We start from the raw sequence: 24734 nt of genomic DNA, 5'->3' as shown, positions 1-24734 counted from the left end.
CCTTCCCCGGGCCACCAATGGAGCCGTCATCCCTCATTTGTTTTTATTTGCATGCTCGGCACAGTTGACATGTCACAAACAACAAGCACACACAATGCAAACATGCCAAACCACAAAAGCACACAAGGCAACAACAACAGACGATACTGAAGATCACCAACCAGAATCTGCCATCATATTAAAGCCTCACTGCTAATTCACTTTTTTCTTTCATTATCAAGCGAGACCCACTGGCGATATGGAGTGCAGGAGCACTGTAAATTCAAATTCATTTAGAGTCTCTGTGGCTGTTCCCTGACTTGAGCAGAGCATTTTGATTCTAATCAGACCAAATGAGCAAGCCGGAGATTCTTTATGGAAAGAATGCTGCTGATGCTCGGGTCCATTCTCCATCCAGGCTTGCAAATTCTTATGAGGGGAAGCTGTGTTTTAAGCAGCTTCTGCTCTGAACCCTTGAATCCCTCCTGACCCGAGCCTTTCCTCTGAGTTTTTAACGTGTCAAACATTTGCATGGACTCCCACTCTCCAAAAGTATATTTTTAGCCCTGGTTGGAAATAGTGTGTTATTTACTCTTGTTTTTAGCCTGCATCTAATAACACTTGAGACCCTGGCTGCATATGCTGAAATGCCCTAGGAAGATTCCCCATTCTTAGTATTTACTGGATGGGTTTTCCTTTTCATGTATGATGAAGTCTGGGTCTGTCTGCTCTTCCATGCCTTCATTCTAGCAAAGAAAATGGTAATAGCAGCCTTCGAATGTTTATTTTTCAGGATATCTCAAAACTGTTATTTCTCTCTCTCTCTCTCTCTCTCTCTCTCTCTCTCTCTCTCTCTCTCTCTCTCTCTCTCTCTCTCTCTCTCTCTCTCTCTCTCTCTCTCTCTCTCTCTCTCTCTCTCTCTCTCTCTCTCTCTCTCTCTCTCTCTCTCTCTCTCTCAATCTTTAGAGTCTGAGTAGGGGAGAGAAGAGACTGAGGGTAAAAAAAGAGTGCATTGTTCTGTCATTGTTCTCTCTAGTGCTTCTGGGCCCAAAATCAGAAAATGGACAGGAGAATCAAAGAGAATGAGCAATAAATTGCAGATAAGCACTGCTCAGGTTTGAGGTGGTAGCTAACTACTCAGGAGCACTGCAAATCAATATTGATTAAAGTACCCAGCAGGAAAAGGATTTTTATGCCACAAGACAGGATTTTTAAAGAGGAAGGTTAGGTGGTTAGGTGGTGTTGGTCAGATATTATTTGATTTACCTTAGTTGTTTGTTTGAATGGTTGGTTGGTTTCTTGTGTTTTTTTTTTTAGAGAAATAGTGCATTGTGGATCACATCCAAATGAGAAAGCATGTTGAGAAATGTACTAGGCTATATTTGTCAATATGACAATGACAGCCATCAAATCATATAAAATGCCCTAAAACCCCTATAAATTGTCTTAATAACATAACTTATGTCGAGAGTCTTTTACATAGTTCTTTAAGAGCATTGGGTTTTCAGAAAACAGATGTTTTTATTCTTATGTCGTTAAATTAGTCTGTGGGCTGACAACAATGTCACTTTGAAACTATACTGAACAAAAATATAAATGCAACATGTAAAGTGTTGGTCCCATGTTTCATGAGCTGAAATAAAATATCATTTTTTTCCCCATATGCACAAAAAGGTTATTTGTCCCAAATGTTGTGCACAAATTTGTTTACATCCCTGTTAGTGAGGATTTCTCCTTTGCCAAGATAATCCATCCACCTGACATATGTGCTATAAAAAGATGCTGATTAAACAGCATGATCATTACACAGGTGCACCTTGTGCTGGGGACAATAAAAGGCCACTCTAAAATGTGCAGTTTTATCACACAACACAATGCCAGACATGTCTCAAGTTTTGAGGGAGTGCGCAATTGGCATGCTGACTGCAGGAATGTCCACCAGAGCTATTGCCAGGGAATTGAATGTTCATTTCTCTACCATAAGCCGCCTCCAACGTTGTTTTAGAGAATTTAGCAGTACATCCAACCGGCCTCACAACCGCAGATCACGTGTAACCACTGCAGCCCAGGACCTCCACATCGAGCTTCTTCACCTGCGGGATTTTCTGAGACCAGCCACCCAGACAGCTGATGAAACTGAGGAGTATTTATGTCTGTAATAAAGCCCTTTTTTTGGGAAAAACTCATTCAGAAAAAACGAATTCTTCCCAGTGGGTGGCCTTTGCCCAATGCTGCGCCCATGCCCAGTCATGTGAAATCCAAAGATCCGGGCCTAAGGAATTTATTTCAATTGACTGATTTCCTTATATAAAATGTAACTCAGTAAAATCGTTGCAATTGTTGCACGTTGCGTTTATATTTTTGTTCAGTAGAAGCTATGTATCTTAACAAGTGAGGCCTTAGAGGTGCTATACTACATACTTAGAATACTGAATGTAAAGATGCTCTCCTACTAGGTGAAACCCTCTTCAAATCTACATCTCTAAAGAATAAGGATTGGAGAAACCTGATGTGGATCCACCAACCATCACATGATATTGCAAATACATGACTGCTTTAGATTTAAAATCAATAGGTGATCAATATTAACCATTATCCATGAGTATGTGAAAAGTTTCATTTCAGAACGCAATATATACATTTTCAGAAATATTGGTACATAAATGTTTATACTTCAAAGAACTTATGAAAGAGATTCTTTAAAGAGATTCTTTAAAGAAATAGATTGGTGTGTTTGTTCACTATTTAATCATGGCATGGGGTTGTTGAATGAGAAACATATATTTGTTTAAAATCTATCACTTTAAACAAATAATCATGTTTTTTTGCAAAACACTATATATCCGCCTCACTCTCTGAGAAATAAGTGGTACTGCTAAGTTTTACACAGTCAAATAGAACAAATTGCCTTTTTTTTTTTTATAAAGAACTGTACAAATTATACATTTGTGACAATATATGTAAATAATATATTTTGTAACAAAATAATCAATTCAGTAATATGAGATCTGTATGTAAAACATTTACATGTAACATTTTTTATTTATTTAGCAGATGCTCTTATCCAGAGTGACTTACAGTTAGTGCATTAATCTTAATATAGCTACAGTAACTGAGACAAATATATATATATATGGATATATAGTGTTTTGCACAAGTGTATTTTTTTAAACATTTTAATACAGATCTAAAATCTATGAATTACACATCTGAGAGTAGTAATATTTTAAACATATATGAAGGTACCCATAAGCAATCATTTCTGATGAAAAAACGAATGTGAAAAATTGGTGGATATAGTGTTTTGGAAATAAACTGCTCTGTGTGCCTGTGAAGGTCCACACTTTAAAAAAAACATTTGTCTGGACACCTTATGTAGTTCTTTAAGTGCATGAAGGAGAAGAAACTCAATGTTTTAAAAAAAAGAATTACTGCCACACAATGGCATTCTTAGGCTACGTGTATGTTTAATGGATCTCAACCCAACATTTTGGTCAAAAGAGCTTCATCCGCTGGGACTTACTGAGAGATGTATATTGGCTCTACTTTATGGAGGAATCATACAGGGTCAGCCAAATGCCACACGTATGAAATGGCCTGACATAGCAGCACATCAACAAAAATGATGTTGAGTGTAAAATATGAAATATGATAATAGTTTCAGGTTAAATTGACAAATTCACAGTACCAGTCAAAAGTTTGGACACACCTACTCATTCCAGAGTTTTTCTTTATTTTGACTATTTTCTACATCGTAGAATATTAGTGAAGATATTAAAACTATGAAATAAACATATGAAATTATGTAGTAACCAAAAAGGTGTTAAACAAATCAAAAAATATTTTATATTTGAGATTCTTCAAAGTAGCCACACTTTGCCTTGATGACAGATGGGGAATATAATTTGTTTTTCAACAGGACAATGACCCAACACACCTTCAGGCTGTGTAGGGGCGATTTGACCAAGAAGGAGAGTGATGGAGTGCTGCATCAGATGACTTGGCCTCCACAATCACCCGACCTTAACCCAATTGAGATGGTTTGGGATGAGTTGGACCGCAGAGTGAAGGAAAAGCAGTCAACAAGTGTTCAGCATATGTGGAAACTCCTTCAAGACTGCTGGAAAAGCATTCCAGGTGAAGCTGGTTGAGAGAATACCAAGAGTGTGCAAAGCTGTCATCAAGGCAAATAGTTTTGATGTCTTCACTATTATTTCTACAATGTAGAAAATAGTAAAAAATAAAGAAAAACACTTGAATGAGTAGGTGTGTTCAAACTTTTGACTGGTACTGTATATATTTTATATATTTTAAGTGGTAATACACAAGGAAAGTGAGAGCTGATGCTATACAGATTGATGAAGAAAAACATACTTTTATTATGATGGATCAAGATAATAATGTGCTTCCCTTCTGATGCATAGTCATACACGGAGTAGAGGCCTAGATGGTTCAAAGCTGCATTACTTAATAGTTTTAGTATAATAGTAGATCCCACTTGATTTGTATTACTTTTTTAAAAATTCTGTATTATTATTAACACTATTATTGCCATTATCATCATTACTATGTCATCATTCTTGCAGAATCGTAGGCCATGCTGTCTTCTTTAGAACATCCATTTAAACCTTTGGGAATAGAATGCACTAGAAATTCAATAGCCGTAAAATTCTGCTAATTGTCCTCGCCTAGTCAAGATTATTAGTCCTAGTTAATTGTGCGTGTTGAAAAAAAGAAGTAAGGCAACGCTGCCTGGTCTAGGAGTCCATTGGCCATTTTTTCTTATCAGTTATGGGCACCTGCATTCCTTAGTGCTAACATCTGGGGCCCTCAACATGCACTAGAAATACAGCTACGTGCACTCACGACTAGCCTGAACAACACACACACACGGAGGCACGCACGCAAGGGCGCGCATATCACCAGCACATACACACGCGCGCACCACTGAATGGGCAATAAAAGGCGTAAATATAGGCCCATGAGAATAAGAAAATAGGTCATTGGCTATAACCATGACTGACTGAAACACCAAAGTAATGAGATGCGTATGAAGAGCTGTTTTCAGTACCTGCAGTTGTACGTTCGGATCTCCTTGTTATCCCTTTTGCACTTGACTGCCACAAAAATCATAGTGACAAACAGGATAGCTGCAATAGAACCCAGGGCAATGATGAAAATCAATGACAGGTTTACTGGTCCAATAGATTCCTGGGCGTTCAGGTCCGGTGAGAGGTAGACAACAATGTATGCAGAGGCCGACAACGACGGTTTCCCGTGGTCGCGTGCCACCACTGTGATCTCGTAGGTCGACTTGACCTGCTCCCCGAACATCTTGGTGGACCGCACCTCTCCATTCACCTGGTCTATTTCAAAGAAAGGCCTGTCTCCCTCCGAAATGGTATAGGTCAGCCTTCCATTCTCCCCCTCGTCGTAGTCATCGGCCTTGACTTGGGTCACCAGGTAACCCACTCCTGCATTCCTTGGAATGGATACTTCCGCGGTGCCATTTACCAGGGGTGGAGTGGTCATAACAGGTGTATTGTCATTCACATCCAAAACGACAATGCGCACCGTCGCGTTACTGGATAAGGACGGATTCCCCTGGTCCCTGGCCAAAACTTTGAAGTCAAAAGTCCTAGTGTACTCATGGTCGAATGATCTCATGGAGTAAATACGTCCTGAAGGATTTATACTGACATATGTGTTTACGTCCATGTGTTTAATCTCACTGGGCACGATGGTGTATGAAACGGTGCCATTCATGCCCAAATCGGGATCTACAGCAGACACTGCCAGCAAACATGAGCCGGGCAGGTTATTTTCTAGGACCATCTCTTGGTAATGGGGTTTTAGGAAGTGGGGAGGGTTATCATTTTCATCTGTGACTTTCACTACAAACGATTTAGTGGCGCGTAAAGGGGGGGTGCCACTGTCCTCTGCTTGGATAGTTAGATTGTACGTGTCCCTCTGTTCTCTGTCTAGCCTGCCATCGACAAGGATGGTTGAGAAGCTCTCGTATTCCTGGAGCCTGAAAGGGACGTTGCCTTGTAGTCTACACTGCACCTTGCCATTCGCGCCCGCGTCCTTATCTGAGACCCTTACTAATGCAATAACGTATCCACGTGGCGCGTTCTCACTAACTTCAATCAGCTCTGTGTTCACCGACAATAAACTAATGACAGGTGGGTTATCATTTGCATCCATCACATTGACCGTGACTTTACAATGAGCCGGAATAGAATTTGGACCTAAATCTTTGGCTTGGACATCAATCTCGTAAATGTGGGTTGCTTCATAATCCAACGGGCCATTTACAGTGATAATACCGGTTCTAGGGTCAATTTTGAATACATCTCTAGTTTTCTCGGTGACGTAACTGTTAAACGAGTATACAACCTCACCATTAGTTCCCTCGTCAGGATCCGTTGCATTCAAGTCAATTACAAGTGTATTAATAGGAGAATTCTCCATCACATTCACTGTATACACAGGCTGGTCAAAAACGGGATTATTATCATTCGAATCCATTACTTTAATATTGAGCTGGACTGCGCCAATCTTTGGGGGGTCTCCGCCGTCTTCTGCACTGATTTCGTATGAGTAGTGAGACTGGGTCTCCCTATCTAACGATTTTTGCACTACGAGTTCGGCAATCTTGGACCCGTCCCCCCTAGTCTTAATCTCCAACCCGAAGAGCTCATTCGGGGTGATCGAATATGATTGCACACCGAAAATACCAGAGTCCGGATCGCTTGCCCCCTCTAGGGGAAACCTGGTACCAGGGGAGGCATTCTCTGAGATTTCAATGTCAATGTGGTTTGTGGGGAACCTGGGCGCATTATCGTTCAAATCCACAATTTCAACTTTAATCACACAGATCTCCATGGAGTTTGACATCACCTCCAGAGAGACAGTGCACTTTGATGTCTGTCGGCAAGCCACATCCCGGTCTATTTTCTGATGTGTGAGGAGAAGTCCAGCCGGGCTGAGTTCCACCCATCGCGGCTCTGAATTCGAGATGACCCGCAAGTACGGCGCACGCGGTGCAATGGCAAATCCTTGAGTTTGTGCATCCTTTGTCACGTTTCCAATGATATACCCAGCCTTCTGCTCCTCGTTTATCGAGTATTTCAAATTGATAACAGAATCAGCCCCAGTCCAGCATAAAAGGACTATCCAAAGAATTAGCATAAAATCCATTTCCTTGGCGTACATTGTACCTGTTGATTTTTCCTTAGATTTAATTGGGACCTCGTATGATCACGCACACCTATGCATGTCAGAGATAACTGGCAAAATTTTCCAGTAGGCTAATCTCATCGAAAAGTTATCCTTGGAATAGATTTCGATAGCAGAAAAGGCTCCTATCTGATATAAATGTAACTTGATTATATCGATATGGTCTTAAGTCCATCTACCTCATTGTACTCTTCTGAGAGAAACCACATTCTCCAATCTGCTGCAACGCGTGAGATCTTGAGGATAGATATTAGAAAACATTCTGAATGGTCTCAGAACACTGATGGTCTCAGAACAACATGTAAATATGCGCTGTTTATATCAAGCTACAACTATAGGAACGTCTGACATGATAAACCGACCATTTCGATGCAGACTGGAAAACAATGCAAATAATGAATTAAAAAATCAAAAGGGAGGAAAATTCTATCGAACAGGTTTACCCAAAAAATAATGTTCACTGAAGATTAAATTATTGGCTAAAAATGATCCAGTTCAATTCTTCCCAGCATCATGATTCCGATTCAACAACCATAAGGAGAATTTTAGACACACTGAATTTTACGCATACGTCCACAAATTCATATGAATGATTTGATTAAGTTGTAATGACTTTTCCTCTTCAATGGGCAATTATATCACACCACATATCCGATGGAAACGTAAAAATGGAATCCGCATTGAGAAAATCCGTGAATAGCCAAAGTCCAGTCATCGAATGTAGACCAATGATACTGTTGACAGAACGATTCTTATGGGCCTAATGCTATCAGTGAAGACCACCGTTACCTTTTCATTTCCAGGCGAGCCGATAGAGGTTTCACTCTCTCTCTCTCTGTCAAAGTCTTTTATCTTTCTTTTACTAATTCATTTCCTCCAATCTCACACATGAATACACCGAACACGTCCCGGGGAGATATGGTCAATATCAAATCCAGTGTAGAAATATAGAGGCAAAAAAATGATGTTATACCGTCACGATAAAAGCAGTTCGTTTCAAGCATGCAGCAGAGCCAATTGCATGAAAAATATCCAGCACCACTCGTTGTCAGTAGGCTACTAGTTCACCCCAATACGCGCTCCGGCTCCGCTCGCATCAATGCTGCACACTGCCGAATGCACAGCTCAGCGCTGAGCGCTAATTCTCCGGACCAGGACCCGCAATCCCCTCAACCAATCAGAGGTTACACAGGAGGGTTGGATTTGCTGGTTGGTGGGGAAATATACAGCAATGAAAACTCGGCCAGCTACCTGCACACTTGTTCAGCTGTGGAATGGGTTAAGTAGTGTAAATACATGTATTTATGTATTACTCGATGTGTATCATGTAGTTAATGTAGTAGGACTAATTAACTACCCTACGTCTATGTAGCCTAATGGTTAGAACTCTTGGTATGTTTACTCGTCATTCCAGTGCAATCGGAGTGTTTACATGTTTTCTTTCTAAGTGTGATATACCGGTGGTATTCAGGGTTTGCCCTAAAGGCGACTGTGATCTGAGGACTGTGATCTGAGTCCAATCCTTCAATGAATCGAAATAATACTTGATCCACACATGATTGCTGATGACATCCCGATGATTTGATATAGTCTTTTTTTTTTTTTTACATAATGGACGTAGCCTATATCTTATTGTAGCCTATTTTGTTAAGGTGAGACAAATTTGATTATGAAACGCTGAATATTTTTGCTGCTTCAGAATGCTGTACTGTAGATGCGTGAAATGTAACACCAAGCATTCTTGAGAAACAGGTAGGTATAGTCTGACATGTAAAACGAGGACACGTGCCTTACCAATACAACGACGGCAAGTGTTATGTTGCATATTATTTGTGTAACATCGTGTCTTATTTCTGGACAATGAAACAAATGGGATTGTAGTCGCAGGCTGCAAAATCTCCCTCTCTCTCACACATACACTCAGTCACGTGCGCGCGCGCGCACACACACACACGCACACACACATACAGGCACACACACACGTTGCATTTCTTAGATGTGAAGAAAACGATATGGTCACTAAAATGTATAACAACAACAAAAATATGAATGCATTGATGCAGAAACATGTTCTAATGAAAATAATTTGAGATAATTCTTTAGGATAGGTCACTGCAGTCCTTTGGTCTGTTGAAAGGAACACTTTTTGTGTCATGCCAGCTGATCCCTGATAAGGCCAGTAGGGCAAATTACCTGTAGACTAGGCTACTTCGATCTGCTTTTGGGTGGAACAGCAATATAACTTCCCACGTCAATCAGTGGAAATGAAGGGAAGCCTACCTGAGAACTCATATCAACTTACATTCAGAAGTTCACGACACTGAGTGGCAATATTTAATTGTTGTATTAATGGTACAGAAAGCACACTGATTTTTACTAACATTTGTGTCATGTGTATAAAAATTGTCCAGGTCCTATTCCTAAAATGACTATTTTGAGGATGCGATAGACTGCATATGTTTTCCGTCGTCAAAAAGGTTGGCTAATTGCTTGGATAGGTAGTCTAATAATGTTTGGTTTTTGTTGCAACGACTAGGCCTAGTATGTGTGTTGTAAGGCTTATTTATCATTTAGAATAGACCTCCTTATCCCTCGTGGGTTTCGCTGCCTTCTCACTCCCCAGCTCACTCCTCCCCATCTGGTAAACTTGGCTGCAGACAACCCAGACCATATCGAGGGTAACCCGGTTTAAAAGTCACAAGGGTGACACCTAGCGTCCTTTTGCTGCTTGGCTCGGTTATTGACATTGACCCAACAACATTTGTCACAAACATTCTGCCTTTTGTTAAATTGCATAACGCATACCTTTCTCATTGTGGCAGACCATCTTGCTCTGTGATATGCAGTTATTTTGCTTTTCAAGGTTTTATTACATTTGGATGTAGTTTGCTTGATTTTCTGTTTGTATTACAGGTGATTCTTGTTTTCTCATTATCAACATACAGTATTTGTCCACAAGTTATGCTTTCACAGAAATGTTTTGTATTCCGCCTATCTTACCTGAGATGTAATGAATAATAATAATAATAGCCATACATCAAACTATCATACCAAATAGCCATACTTCTGTAACACAACACCAGGGGCGCAACTTTGGTTTTAGAAGTGGGGGGGACATAATATTAATATTATATATATATTTTTGATCCTGTCGGATAACACTCCAAACAGTTTACCCGACCGCTCAGAGGCATCCGCACGGTCCTAAAGCACACCGTTGCCTTGTTTTGTAACACAATTTCAGAATGTTCGGGGGACATGTCCCCCTGTCCCGTCACCCGTCCCCTCTGTCCCCAGCGAAAATTGCACCCCTGTACACCAAAGCCTCAAACAGCCCTCTACTTTCAGAGTGGGGGTACTGTTATATTCAAATTACTGGCTGTACACCCCAACATGGAAAAGGCCAAAACACTGATTGCGTGTGAAATATGCATCAGAGTATCTCACAGTCTTACGCCACATGAAATAAGAGGCTCTAGTAAGACAAGAATCCCTATAGAACTGTAACAGTATGTAGATATAGAATGGGCTCGGATGGATGGATGCTTTATTTTAAAAATTCTGAGTTATTTTACGTCTAACTGTCAACTGTAGGCTACACTACTCTGTCATTCTGCTTCTTTGTAAAGCAAAACAAGCAACATTTCTCTGTGTAGCCTGTAATATGGTACATTGCTGGTGCTTTTACAAGACAATACACTGGGTGGATTCTGAGGCTAGATACAGTATCCTCATAATAAATTCTTAATGGACAGGGAATTAAAACAACCATAGGTGGCTGTGGGACTTTTTACTCAAGGCTTTTTAGACGCCATATTTTAATCCCGTTGCAGAGTAAAGGCCTGCACATTTTATTCTGTATTATATTCCATTTGAAACTGTGCAAAGGTTGAAACAAAGTTGCTGTTTCATAGGAAAGGGGAATTAAGCTGAACAAATCAATAGTCCCAGTAGCCTAGCCACTAGCTATGTCTCTGTCTCCATGGAAGTGGCAATAGAGTAGACTACTGGACAAATTACACTCATTGGTTTGTCCTTTTGATTTTAATGATTTGAGTGCTTTGTGTTGAGTGGTTGTAAAGTTAATTGTTTACATTTCTAAGTATGGTGTTGTCTTATCTGTATCATTTGGTCGAAGCCAGATATTGATCTCAGACACTAATATACTGTATCTCCTCTGTCATCTAAGAGGAGACGATGGTGATTGGCTAGGCTACTTCTCCCTTCATTATGATTGTGACTTTTTATTGTTTCAGAGTCTAATTACCCAGAATGTACTGCCAATTTAACTCTCATTAACAAAGTGGCCATGACAATGTGTTTCTCCTTAGACATTGGACCACATGTGGAGCACAGTCAGCACACCCCTACTGTGCATGGGGAAAGGTGTTACTTGTTTGCAATTAAAGGAACCTTAAGCATTACCCAGATGGAGTTGGGTTTTGTTTACCTGTGAGTCGTGACCCACACCTATATGTCATTCATTTCTACTATTAACATTGGTTGAGGGACACAGAGAGAAGTGAGACAAGGGTGGTATTAATGTTTGGTGAGGGCAGTGGTGTAAAGTACTTAAGTAAAAGTACTTTAAAGTAATACTTAAGTAGTTTTTGGGGTATCTGTACTTTACTTTACTATTTATATTTTTGACTATTTTTACTTTTACTTCACTACATTCCTAAATAAAATGATTTACTTTTTACTCCATACATTTTTCTTGACACCCAAAAGTACTCATTCAATTTTTTATGCTTAGCAGGACAGGAAAATGGTCAAATTCACGCACTAATCAAGAGAACATCCCTGGTAATCCCTATTGCCTCTGATCTGGCGGACTAACGGACACACATAACAGAAATTCTTTGTTTGTAAATTATGTCTAAGTGTTGGACTGTGCCCCTGGCTATCTGTAAATTAAAAATATTTGCTTAATATAAGGAATTTGAAATTATTTATACTTAAGTATCAAAAGTAAATGTAATTGCTAAAATATACTTAAGTGTATTTAAAACCAAATACTTTAAGACTTTTACTCAAGTAATATTTTATTGGGTGACTTTCACTTTTACTTGAGTCATTTTCTATTAAGGTATCTTTACTTTTACTCAAGTATGACAATTGGGTACTTTTTCCACCACTGGGTGAGGGACACCAAGCAAGGATGATCTCCCTGTGCCCTTCACCTTCAACAAGCTTCCATCCAGACAATGGCTTATTGTCAAGCTCATAATAAAGAAAACATCATCAAATTTACAAAAGACAACATTTCAGTTATATTCGCATGTGGATAAAAAAATACATGTTGTTGTCTAACTGGAGTCTATGGCAAAACAACATCCCTGTTATGTTGACATACAGTATATGGAGTCCAAGTGGAATCCACCTAGCCGTGCTTTAAGGACTGTGGCTAACTAACAACATGCTTGGTTATATTGGCATAAGAAAAACTTATACCAGTGCTTCTAGGACTGTGCCCTCGGATAGAGAGAGTTGAAGAGATATTAATGGACGTATCATCACCATGTCCATGGCATGGAGGGCATAACATCATTGAGGGGCTCACAGGGCTCATAGACAGATTAAGCCTGTCACTTCCTCTTCCTTCAGCCTCTGGCCAGGGCGGTGAGGGGGAATCAATTTCTTGCAATGCCGTGTGGATGAATACCAATAATAAGGTTGTCCTCCACCACAGCCAAAATAAGCACTGCCATCTTGCCCATTCCGAATCAATGCACCACTGTCTGTCTCTGTCTTCCGCTAGCTACCTGTAGCTATGTGTCTGAGTGTGGGCCAAGTTTCAGTGGGCAGAGAGGCATGGACAGGCATATTGGACTGCGATGGGTGAGGATAGTGCCAAAGCAGCGATAGAGGGACTCAGCTATTACTCTCGAGCCAAGCAGCAGGGACAGAAAGTCAGACTACAGAAGTACAGTCTTAGAAAATAAATTTCTAAAAGGGTTCTTCGGCTGTCCCCATAGGATAGCCCTTTTTGGTTCAAGGTAGAACATCGACAGGGCGGTAGTGGAGGGAGTCTTTGACAATTTCTAGAGACTTCCTCTGACACCGCCTGGTATAGAGTTCCTGGATGGCAGGGAGCTCGGTCCCAGTGAAGTACTGGGCCGTAAGCACTACCCTCTGTAGCGCCATTACAAGCGGTGATGAAGCCAGTCAAGATGCTCTCAATGGTGCAGCTATATAACCTTTCGAGGATCTGAGGACCAATGCCAAATCGTTTTAGCCTCCTGAGGGGGAAGAGGGGTTGTTGTGTCTTCTTCAGGATTGTGTTGGTGTGTGTGGACCATGTTAATTCCTTAGTGATGTGGACACCAAGGAAATTGAAGCTCTCGACCCGCTAATCAAGTCATCGATTGTTCTCTCTGCTACCGCACGGCAAGCAGTACCGATTCACCAAGTCTAGAACCAACAGGATCCTGAACAGCTTCTACACCCAAGCCATATGTCTGCTAAATAGTTAACCAAATAGCTACCAGGACTTTCTGCATCGACTCTTTTTACACTAACTCTTTTGACTCATCACATATGCTGCTTCTACTGTTTATTACCTATCCTGTTGACTAGTCACTTTATTCCTACCTATATGTATAATTCTACATCAATTTCCTCATACCTCTGCACATCAACTCTGTACTGGTACCCTATGTATATAGCCAAGTTATCATTACTCATTTTGTATTTATTTCTCGTGTTACTATTTTTCTCTCTGAATTGTTGGGAAATAAGCATTTCACTGTTAGTCTAACACTATTTTTTCCCCAACATGTGACCAGTAACACTTGATTTGAAAACTTTTGGGTTCCATGTAGAACTCTATGTAGAAAGGGTTCTACATGGAACCCAAAAGGGTTCTACCCAGAACCAAAAAGGGTTCTTCAAAGGGTTATCCTATGGGGACACCCGAAGAACCCTTTTAGGTTCTAGATAGCACATTTTTTTCTAAGAGTGTGTGTGCCATGCAGACATGCCTTGCCGGAGAAAAAATATAGAAAGGGACAAAATCAATAATTCTCTGTGTACTTTGAACTGTGGCGGTTCAAGTCTTCCAGGCTAAAAAAGTCTTAAATATGCTCAAAAGCAGACTTGGAGTGTGAAACTCCCCATCACCCTAACTAGCCTAGCTTTTGCTACCGTCTGCGCGTCATCATGCTCCTCCGCAATGCTTTACTTCACACAGGGTTAGAAAGAAGTGGCGGTCTGTGCTGTTTAACAGGTTTAGGCTAATATATGATACTCAAATTTCCCCTATACCCATCATGAGGTTGCTACAACCTAGCCTATGAATTAAAGTTTACAACGTAGGTGCACAGGTCGAGAGAAATTTGATTAATCAAGGTGACAGACATTGACACATTCAATACCGCCTTCCACAAACTTGCCTACATCTAGCTGATCTAGGATGTAATCATTAATCCAACAGTTGAAAATGAGAGTTTCCATTGGACAAATTCAGTTATGTGTATCCCTGTTTCGTTCCGTTTGCTTCCATTTAAGAAACCTTTTTTAACAGAATTGGTGGTATGAATACACCCCTGATCACATGTAAACACAGTTCACTTTCATAGCAGCCACATACAAACAGAATGATCCCTTTGATCGTTGGATAATTCCTTCTCGCATCTACACGCATCTTCCTTCTTGTTACATTCACTTGTGGACTTCAGTGCACAACACATCAGCTGTTTGTGACCAGGCAAAAAAAACTTTCCAAGCCAAACCTTCATATCATAACCGCTAACCGCTACACAGCCTACATCATTGTCACCATATTAGCTAACATCAAGTCAACATAGCTACTAGAACTACCATGTTAGTAAACCCGCAACAATCATGCAGTACAGTGTACAGTTAGCAAGCAGTTTAGCAGTTACACCAGTTGGCTCCGGTGGCAATAAATTAATAAAACCAAAAGCTTACCTTAACTTGGAAGAGTTCCAGTGTTGGATAGCCATAGTCAGCTAGGTAACATAGCATCCCTCTCTGTTTGAGTGTTTGAGTAGGCTAAACTAGCTAGCTGCATTCGCTAGCTAAGTAAGTGAAAGTGAAAAAAAAATACTAAACAGAGCTAGTTCTCACTCTCTCTATTGTTTCTTCATTTAAAAAAAGTTAATTTGTTCAAAACTGTTCAACTATTGTCCTTCTCTCTCTTTGAGTCAACTACTCACCACATTTTATGCACTGCAGTGCTAGCTAGCTGTAGCGTATGCGTTCAGTAATAGATTAATTCTCTGATCCTTTGTTTGGGTTGACATTCAGTTCATTCTGCAAGAGCTCTGATAGGTTGGAGGACGTCCACCGGAAGTTGTCATAATTACTGTGTAAGTCTATGGAAGGTGGTGAGAACCACGAGCCTCCTTGGTTTTGTATTGACGTCAATGTACCCAGAGGAGGATGGAAACTAGCTGTTCTTCCGGCTACACCACGGTGCTACCCTACAGAGTGCTGTTGAGGCTACTGTAGACCATCATTTTACATTTTACATTTTAGTCATTTAGCAGACGCTCTTATCCAGAGCGACTTACAGTAGAGTGCATACATTTTATTACATTTTTACATACTGAGACAAGGATATCCCTACCGGCCAAACCCTCCCTACCGGCCAAACCCTCCCTAACCCGGACGACGCTATGCCAATTGTGCGTCGCCCCACGGATCTCCCGGTTGCGGCCGGCTGCGACAGAGCCTGGGCACGAACCCAGCCCAGCCTGGGCGCGAACCCAGAGACTCTGGTGGCGCAGCTAGCACTGCGATGCAGTGCCCTAGACCACTGCGCCACCCGGGAGATTGCAACAGCGTGTTTTAACGAATTATTTGATGATGTGAATATATTTAGTATAGTTTTATTTAAAAAGGATATATATATATATACAGTGGGGAGAAGAAGTATTTGATACACTGCCGATTTTGCAGGTTTTCCTACTTACAAAGCATGTAGAGGTCTGTAATTTTTATCATAGGTACACTTCAACTGTGAGAGACGGAATCAAAAAAATCAAAAAATCCAGAAAATCCAGAAAATCACATTGTATGATTTTTAAGTAATTAATTTGCATTTTATTGCATGACATAAGTATTTGATACATCAGAAAAGCAGAACTTAATATTTGGTACAGAAACCTTTGTTTGCAATTACAGAGATCATACGTTTCCTGTAGTTCTTGACCAGCTTTGCACACACTGCAGCAGGGATTTTGGCCCACTCCTCCATACAGACCTTCTCCAGATCCTTCAGGTTTCGGGGCTGTCGCTGGGCAATACGGACTTTCAGCTCCCTCCAAAGATTTTCTACTGGGTTCAGGTCTGGAGACTGGCTAGGCCACTCCAGGACCTTGAGATGCTTCTTACGGAGCCACTCCTTAGTTGCCCTGGCTGTGTGTTTCGGGTCGTTGTCATGCTGGAAGACCCAGTCACGACCCATCTTCAATGCTCTTACTGAGGGAAGGAGGTTGTTGGCCAAGATCTCGCGATACATGGCCCCATCCATCCTCCCCTCAATACGGTGCAGTCGTCCTGTCCCCTTTGCAGAAAAGCATTCCCAAAGAATGATGTTTCCACCTCCATGCTTCACGGTTGGGATGGTGTTCTTGGGGTTGTACTCATCCTTCTTCTTCCTCCAAACACGGCGAGTGGAGTTTAGACCAAAAAGCTCTATTTTTGTCTCATCAGACCACATGACCTTCTCCCATTCCTCCTCTGGATCATCCAGATGGTCATTGGCAAAGTTCAGACGGGCCTGGACATGCGCTGGCTTGAGCAGGGGGACCTTGCGTGCACTGCAGGATTTTAATCCATGACGGCGTAGTGTGTTACTAATGGTTTTCTTTGAGACTGTGGTCCCAGCTCTCTTCAGGTCATTGACCAGGTCCTGCCGTTTAGTTCTGGGCTGATCCCTCACCTTCCTCATGATCATTGATGCCCCACGAGGTGAGATCTTGCATGGAGCCCCAGACCGAGGGTGATTGACCGTCATCTTGAACTTCTTCAATTTTTTTTTATAATTGTGCCAACAGTTGTTGCCTTCTCACCAAGCTGCTTGCCTATTGTCCTGTAGCCCATCCCAGCCTTGTGCAGGTCTACAATTCTATCCCTGATGTCCTTACACAGCTCTCTGGTCTTGGCCATTGTGGAGAGGTTGGAGTCTGTTTGATTGAGTGTGTGGACAGGTGTCTTTTATACAGGTAACGACTTCAAACAGGTGCAGTTACTACAGGTAATGAGTGGAGAACAGGAGGGCTTCTTAAAGAAAAACTAACAGGTCTGTGAGAGCCGGAATTCTTACTGGTTGGTAGGTGATCAAATACTTATGTCATGCAATAAAATGCAAATGAATAACTTAAAAATCATACAATGTGATTTTCTGGATTTTTGTTTTAGATTCCGTCTCTCACAGTTGAAGTGTACCTATGATAAAAATTACAGACCTCTACATGCTTTTTAAGTAGGAAAACCTGCAAAATCGGCAGTGTTTCAAATACTTGTTCTCCCCACTATATATATTTGAAATTCACTGAGGAGGATGGTCCTCCCCTTCCTCCTCTGAGGACCCTCCACTGTTAATGGCGTTGCGTGGTCAATCCGACGTCTGCATTGGCGTGCAGCATTTAATGTGATACGGCCTCTGCAGAAGTCAGGGCATCCATACTTCTTGCGCTTCGTGGAGCAGCGCAGAGCTGTTGTGAAGGAAGTTGTCAAGGAAGTGATTTTGTGTATACAGGACCCCCCACCCCCACCTACCATCAACCAATCATGTCATTGCGGAGCTAATGTATACGGAGCCCTCCTCATTGTAACAAAATTTGAGAGGTGCACAGCGATGCGTTATGGAGCTCAATTTGGCTTCTGTGTGCCTCCGGAGGCGCCGCAATTCCGTCACTCCATCCATACGACGCCTCCGACCACATTTTCAGATCAAGCATAAATTGGCTCTTAGAAAGAGCTGATAACAGTGCAGAGAGCAACAAACAAATGTCAGCAATGGTGGTACACTATAAATGTACAAAGAAAAAAGTCTGAGCTGCCTCAAACACTGTAACAGCCTTTGTCGTCTCTGATTAGCCTCCCCCCCCTCCCCCAACTTCACCTGATAGCAATTTCAAAGCATCTCCGTGCAGTCCAGTCTCTGCGTTTTCTGACAGAGAGCCATCTCATCTCTCCACTTCAGTCTACCAAGGCGGCAGAACCCATCTCTGACAGAGAGCCATCTCATCTCCCCACTTCAGACTACCGAGGCAGCAGAACCCATCTCTGACTTTCTCTCACTCTGCGCACAACAGCCAATGCTCCTTGCTCCCTTTGATGGTCATTTCTGTTCCATGAAAAGGAATGGAGCTACAATGGATTAAAACCTCATTCATATGCATCACTCCATATTGCGAGATCAAGAAAAACCTTGCAGTCTGTCTGTCAAAGGTAGAGCACGTTTGTAAGTATGATAGTGATGAGAGCTCACGGTGTGTTCCTATCTGTTAATACCACCCTTCTCTCACTTCTCTCTGTGTCCCTCACCCAACATTAATACCACTTCTCTCTGTGTGGCGCTCTGATTAGGAATGAAGTGGATGCATTTGTGTTTGATGGCATGTGATTATTACATTCAGAGTAGTGTTTGTGGGGAAGCCGTTTCTGGTCTGTGCGCCGTATTTCCTAGGATCCAGTTGTGTGTTACCAGAGGCCAGATATGAGGCTTTTCCCCATGGCTGGTGTTGATACATACTGTGGCCCTCTCTGCCCATCATGAGCACGACAACCAGCAGCCAGTTGGCACGGCAACCAGCAGCCAGCACATTTGCATTTTGGTTTCCACTCAGATTGATTTGGATGTTTCTCTTGTCAAATATGTCATGGATTTCTGGAACCGTGCTCTCGCAGGTTTAATGATCCAAATGTTATCCCCTCTATCTCCTATTTTTTTGGCACGGGATAAGAATTACGTGCAGATGGTATTGTATTGGAATGGTTGTGTGGCTCTAAATGGGGAATGAGATGCAAGTGAATAAAGGAATATTGTTTGAAGTGTGCAGGAGGGTTGGTAGGGTTCCTAGTCATCAAACGCTGCCAAACGCTGATTTAATATGCGGTTTGTGGATATTTAAGCAATTCATAATTAGTCACCCAATAACCCATTTGCTTCTGAAATGAAACATGTTTAAGATGAATATGCTATATTTGTGCATGATTAATCTGAATATTTATGCCATTAGATGGCAATTAACATGCACTATGTAGTCCTCCCTATGGGAATGGCCTAATGTTCTCCTACAACTGCTAAACTTAGAAGATGTCAGACTAATTAACAGCTATTATATCTAACCCCCCTCCCCAAATTGTTGAATTAGCGCTTTCTTTCTGTCAATGTGCAATTACCTGGCCTTGAAAGTTTAACAAATGAATATATTGGATGTCATAACTTATTCATCTGACAAAAAACAGGTTATTATGAAGTATGTGTTCTTCGCATATTGATACATTTTCCACACTAATAATGACAACGAGCACTCAAATAAAATAACAATGTATCGACGTATCCCTTTTTCCTCTATGCGGTTCAGCTAGGCCTGAGAAGGGCCCTAGTTTAGGTACAGGCAATAATGCCATGAATCAGGACCCAAGTCTGAATGAGTTTGCCCTATTGATGTCTGCTAGACCTGAACCCTGTTTGAACCCTGACATTTGACATTCCTCCCACCGGTTCACCAGCATTTAGCCCAATAGGCCCAATCACACACACAATGCAGTTCCAGAGATTTTCATTTTGATCTGGTTACCACAATGTGCAAAATCAGTAGCCTTTGTTGTGAGGCCCCGGGGCACCTGACAAGAAAGCCACACAAACACAACGTCCTGAATGCACAAGGACTTGGTTCTATAGTCCTATAGGCTGCGTTGTTAACATGGTGTACGCTCAATTAGCTTTGTACTTAGTGTGTTTATTCAGTGTCACCCTCCCTGATTAATTGGGGAACATGGACGATGGTAACACCTAAAACTGAATCAGGCCTTGGTGGGGCATGTCTCCCTGTCTGATAGCATCTCCACGACCCACCACAGGAGCGCTTATCTCCGCTTCCCCTCTGGGGTGTTTACAGCTGTTTTCTAGTCAAGACAAATTAGCGCTCTGCTACCGATTGTGTTCCCCTTAGATGTTGTGGGTGCAGAAAGGCGGATGTTGGTAGCATAGAGATACATTTCATTCTATTTAAATCTATGGCTGGTTGATACTGTATAGTCTCTCTATGTAACTGTACTGATGCATGTCGAACTCTGAGCTGAGGCTTAAGTTAAAGGCCATAGACAGCAACAGAAGGATAAAGAGGTCATTGACATCAGCCTTCTACAGTAAAAGAGCACGAAGTATACTGACTACTGTCTCCATCCGGCAGCATGTGTAAGTGTGTTTGTGACTTGATATGTATTTACGGAGGCGGGGACTTAAGTCGGAGAAACATATTGCCATGTTTATTTTCCTCCCCAAATCTGTCTATCTAATATCTAGTTTATGAGCAGCTGCTCTGGCTGATTTAGATCCCCAGTAATATTCTAAATCCCTCCCTAGTCTCAGTTGGCTATTGAGTGGCTTATCAGGAGGACAAGAGGTTATAGTGACAGGGGATAACCCTCTCTCTCTCTCTCGCTCTCTCTCTCTCTCTCTCTCTCTCTCTCTCTCTCTCTCTCTCAATGACACTGGGGATTGTTAGTGTTTAATTGAGAGTGGAAACCAGGGAAAACCTGGATACACCTAATCTTCTTTTCTTGATATATTCTTGCCTCATAATACCTCTGATGAATGATGACATGTCATTAGAATGTGACACTTTCCCCTTTCTACTGTCCACAGCAGTGTGGTTATCACCCGTGGGAGGGGGAGGGGGTGTTACCCATATGTTGCCACTGTTGATAAACGCAGTAGCACAGAGGCCCTCGTGTTTATTGCTTTCCGTAATGTGCCACCGGGCTTGACGGTAATGGGGACTTTGCCCTATGATTGTGCCAGCTTTAAATGTTACACTTCATCACCTTCGCCGTCGGACTCCAGCAGGGCTGGAATGTACACTGCTGGCAGGCTCCATAAGGCAGGTGTAATCAGAACCCCTGTTTATTTATATAGCCCCTTATCAACCAACCACTCATCTTTGCTTCTCTGCAAAGAGCCTATTGGTCCCTAAGCAATGTAGACCTCCCACAATGTGGCAATCATGGATGGTTCAATGTCAACCTCCCACAATGTGGCAATCATCGATGGTTCACTGAGTATTGGTTATGGGAGAGGTGTGTGTGGGTGATGGGGTTGTGTATGTGCGTGCGTGTGTATAAGCATGCATGTGTGTGTCCAAACATTTGTGTGTGTGTGTGTGTTTCTGTGTGGGTGTGTGTGTGTGGGTGGGCGTGTGTGTGTGTGTGTGAGCCTCACTGCACATGTCATGTTATTTTATCCCCATAAAACCTGACAAACAACCCCAGAGACTAATCTGGCTTAGCATTCAGTGGCGGTGGTGGGACTTGTTTGCGCTGCTATGATTGGTGCAGGTCTACTAACTTGGACTGGTAACAGCAGAGTCACAGCATTAGCCCCGGTGGAGTCACGCTGCCTGGGGACGGTAAGGCTGCTTCTATCTGGCCAAAGATATCAATAAAGGCAGAAGCACTGCAGTCTTTTGGGATGGCTGGACAGTTCAATTTTCTCTTCCCTGAAGGAGGGTTATTAATTGTCACTATGTCGTATGTGGTCTGCCTGCATAGATGCCGTCTGCGTTTCCCCTCACATTCCGAATTCCGAGCGTGTAACCCAGAATGCAATTAATCTTCCGCCATTGGATCAAGAGACACACATCTGCTAGCCTGGCGCCCGGCGCTGGAATTAAGGCGAGTGAGTAGAGAAGAAAGAAATTAGTATGGAAATTAGCCCCCTTTAATGCCGCTGGCGATTAAAGGTGGTTTAGGGAACAAGCCGAGAAGGTGTCAGTTTCCCTTTGCAGATATCTGAGGTGTAGAAAACGGGAGGATACGAGGCGATTGCTTTCCTTGGGAGACTCATTTCCTCTCCTTTGCAGTGTTGGGGGGATTAAGGAAATAGCATATGAAAGGCAGAGCATACTGTTTAGTGTACCCTAATTGCACATGCAGTATATTAAAAAAGTTTTGGGTGGCCAGATTATACTGTATTTTACATCAGTTTTTTTTTAGATAACTAGGGGTTCAGCATAGCCTGGAGGTAGGTGCGCCGGGGCCCCAAATGAGTTAGTCGGCCCTGTTCCGATGCATTGCGTCTCACCCGCTCAACCGTGTTTTCTATAGACAGCCGATCTGTCTATTCATGCCCCTCCAGACTCATTTCAGTACGAGGGGAGGTGGGGGTTGGGGGGGCAGAAATGTGATTGGCCACCCTTGGCGCTCCCCCATTCTCATTGGGTCAGAGCGATGTCAATCTGGGGAAAAATAGATGTATTTGTTCTGGTTATCCCGTTGGCTGTAATCTTTTTTGGGCTGCTCCATTGACTTTAACGAGATGATAACGCCCAGGCACCCCTGGCAGGCTAAAACGAACACACCAAAACCGTCGTTGTCATTAGAAGGAAAACTTTCCCAATGACAAAGTGGATGCTGAAATAATACGGTTGGGAGACAGACTCAGGAGTCGGGATCAACATTTGAGCCTTACAGAAGAAGAGCCATGTATCTCCATTTTTTATTATTCTAACAGCTGATGTAGTTGCATTTGTGTAAACAATTTGGAGTTAGAATGTTACATCACCTGAAAGGACACAAACTTTACTATCTACTTCTATGTCTCTAAACAACTCTTGATGTTAGTCAGCAGATAATGACCTTTGAAAACATCACTAATCTGAAAAATTACAAGGCACATACAGAGTATATGGTTAATCATCTGTAGGGTTAATTTATTAACGGCAAGTGTAATAATAATAATAATTTGGTAGGTGCTAATTTTTGTCCTATTTCACATTGGAAATGTGTTTTCTTGCATATCCCAACCCAATGTGTTTTTGCATAACCCCTCTGAGACACCCTCGGAGAGTGGGGTCATTGCCAGGGTCTACCATTCTCAATGACAACCCTGAAGCAATTAGCGCCTTTCTCAAGGGCACATCTACAGATTTTTTACATTGTCAGCTTGGGAATTCGAACTAGCAACCTTTCAGTTACTGGCCCAATACTCTAACCGCTTGGCTTCCTGCCACCAGTGTCAGTCCATGTCCATGGAATGTCCACACTCAATTACTATACTTAAAAGAAAAATGTGGACTGGGCATAAGGTAGGCGAACTCCAACTATAAAAACTCAGTCTTTATCTTTTGCGTCTTCTTAATACTATACCACTCCATATACCCCTCCATATACCCCTCCAGAAGCATAATAAGTAACGTCAAAGTGTGTAGAAATGCGTTTTAAAATGTCATAAAAAAATATTCGGGGGAGGACCTCGGATATTTGCTTGACCTAATTGCTGTTTGCTTCTGTTTCCATAGGGATGTACATGGTACAACAGATACACTGACTGTATCTGGTGTGTTAAAGAGACAAACATCCCTTTCTCTGCATGCATGGTTCAACAATAGGTCAGAATGTCACAAAGTCAACCCTGCTCTTCTAGATTGTTGTATCACTTTATCCCTAGCTTTCTCTCCCAGTCGCATGTTCGTTTGTTCGTTCACGGTGTGATGCTCTGCATTCTTGAGGCATTTGTTAAACTGCTAAACTCACTAATACCCACCTCCCTGGTTTTGGGCCCTGTGGTAATTGCTGCCTCCATTCCTCATGGCTTCATTATCTAGCCTTGCCAGGTAGTGGGCAGCAGGGCTGCGTATTGTGCCAGGAGGCAAGCTATCCCTGGGGCTATGAGAATTCCTTGCCCCCATGTGTCAGCTAATGTTTGCTAAGCCCTGAGGGACCGGAGACGCCGGGGAAAGAGCACAGTATTTCACAATCCATCGGCCCTGTGCTTGGAGGCAGGGAAGAAGAATTCTCCTTGTGTCAACAGTTGTTTCATTCATGGGTAATTTCCCCTCACCGCTAGCCATAGAACCTACTATAGGCTGGATTCACTGGGATTTCACCAGCATTCTCGACTCTCCTATTAGTGTCTCTTAACCATGCATTTGCAATTCCAGTCATTTATATGAGAGCTATACAAGTCAGGTTGTTTATACAGCCACAGTCAGCATTTCTTTAAGCAAAAGGCAGCAATCTTTGACTCACTGTTTTTGTTTTGCAGTTATTTGGCTTTGGCACAGTACCAACATATCCAGGTTAGGCTGGCTGTCTGCTGGGAGGTAAGCACGTGCACGTAGCTAGAAGACCTCGGCTGTAGATCCTGCAAATACTCATTTGCTTTTCTCCTCTCCTCGGCCATAGCACTGATATCTTCCCTTCACATAAGACTGGGCTCAGGAGCAAGGTCCATCTTAAGCTGGATTTAAAGGGGGACTTGCTTTATCGGAAGGGTTGGGTGGATTCACTATGCTGTGATGATTTGAAAGGAC

The 24734-nt window shown here is 42.2% G+C and overlaps 1 protein-coding gene across 6 annotated transcripts in view; it reads right to left on the bottom strand.

Annotated features, from left to right (window-relative positions):
- Positions 1-8363, bottom strand: part of pcdh19 (protocadherin 19) — a 105620-nt gene extending 97257 nt beyond the window's left edge. For 2 of the 6 annotated variants that reach the window (XM_071399163.1, XM_071399168.1), the window contains exon 1: positions 5051-8361. In XM_071399163.1, coding sequence (XP_071255264.1) covers positions 5051-7197 — 2147 coding nt within the window. In that variant the 5' untranslated portion in view covers positions 7198-8361. Of the gene's footprint in view, positions 1-5050 lie in introns of all 6 variants that reach the window. The other 4 variants (XM_071399167.1, XM_071399165.1, XM_071399166.1 and 1 more) reach the window with 4 other exon arrangements.
- Between the last annotated feature and the right edge of the window lie 16371 nt (positions 8364-24734).

The sequence above is a fragment of the Salvelinus alpinus genome, chromosome 4 (genome assembly GCF_045679555.1).
Source record: "Salvelinus alpinus chromosome 4, SLU_Salpinus.1, whole genome shotgun sequence".
Lineage (NCBI taxonomy): Eukaryota > Metazoa > Chordata > Actinopteri > Salmoniformes > Salmonidae > Salvelinus > Salvelinus alpinus.
The sequence above is the reverse complement of the archived record's forward strand: the minus strand, read 5'-3'. Positions and strand labels throughout refer to the sequence as shown.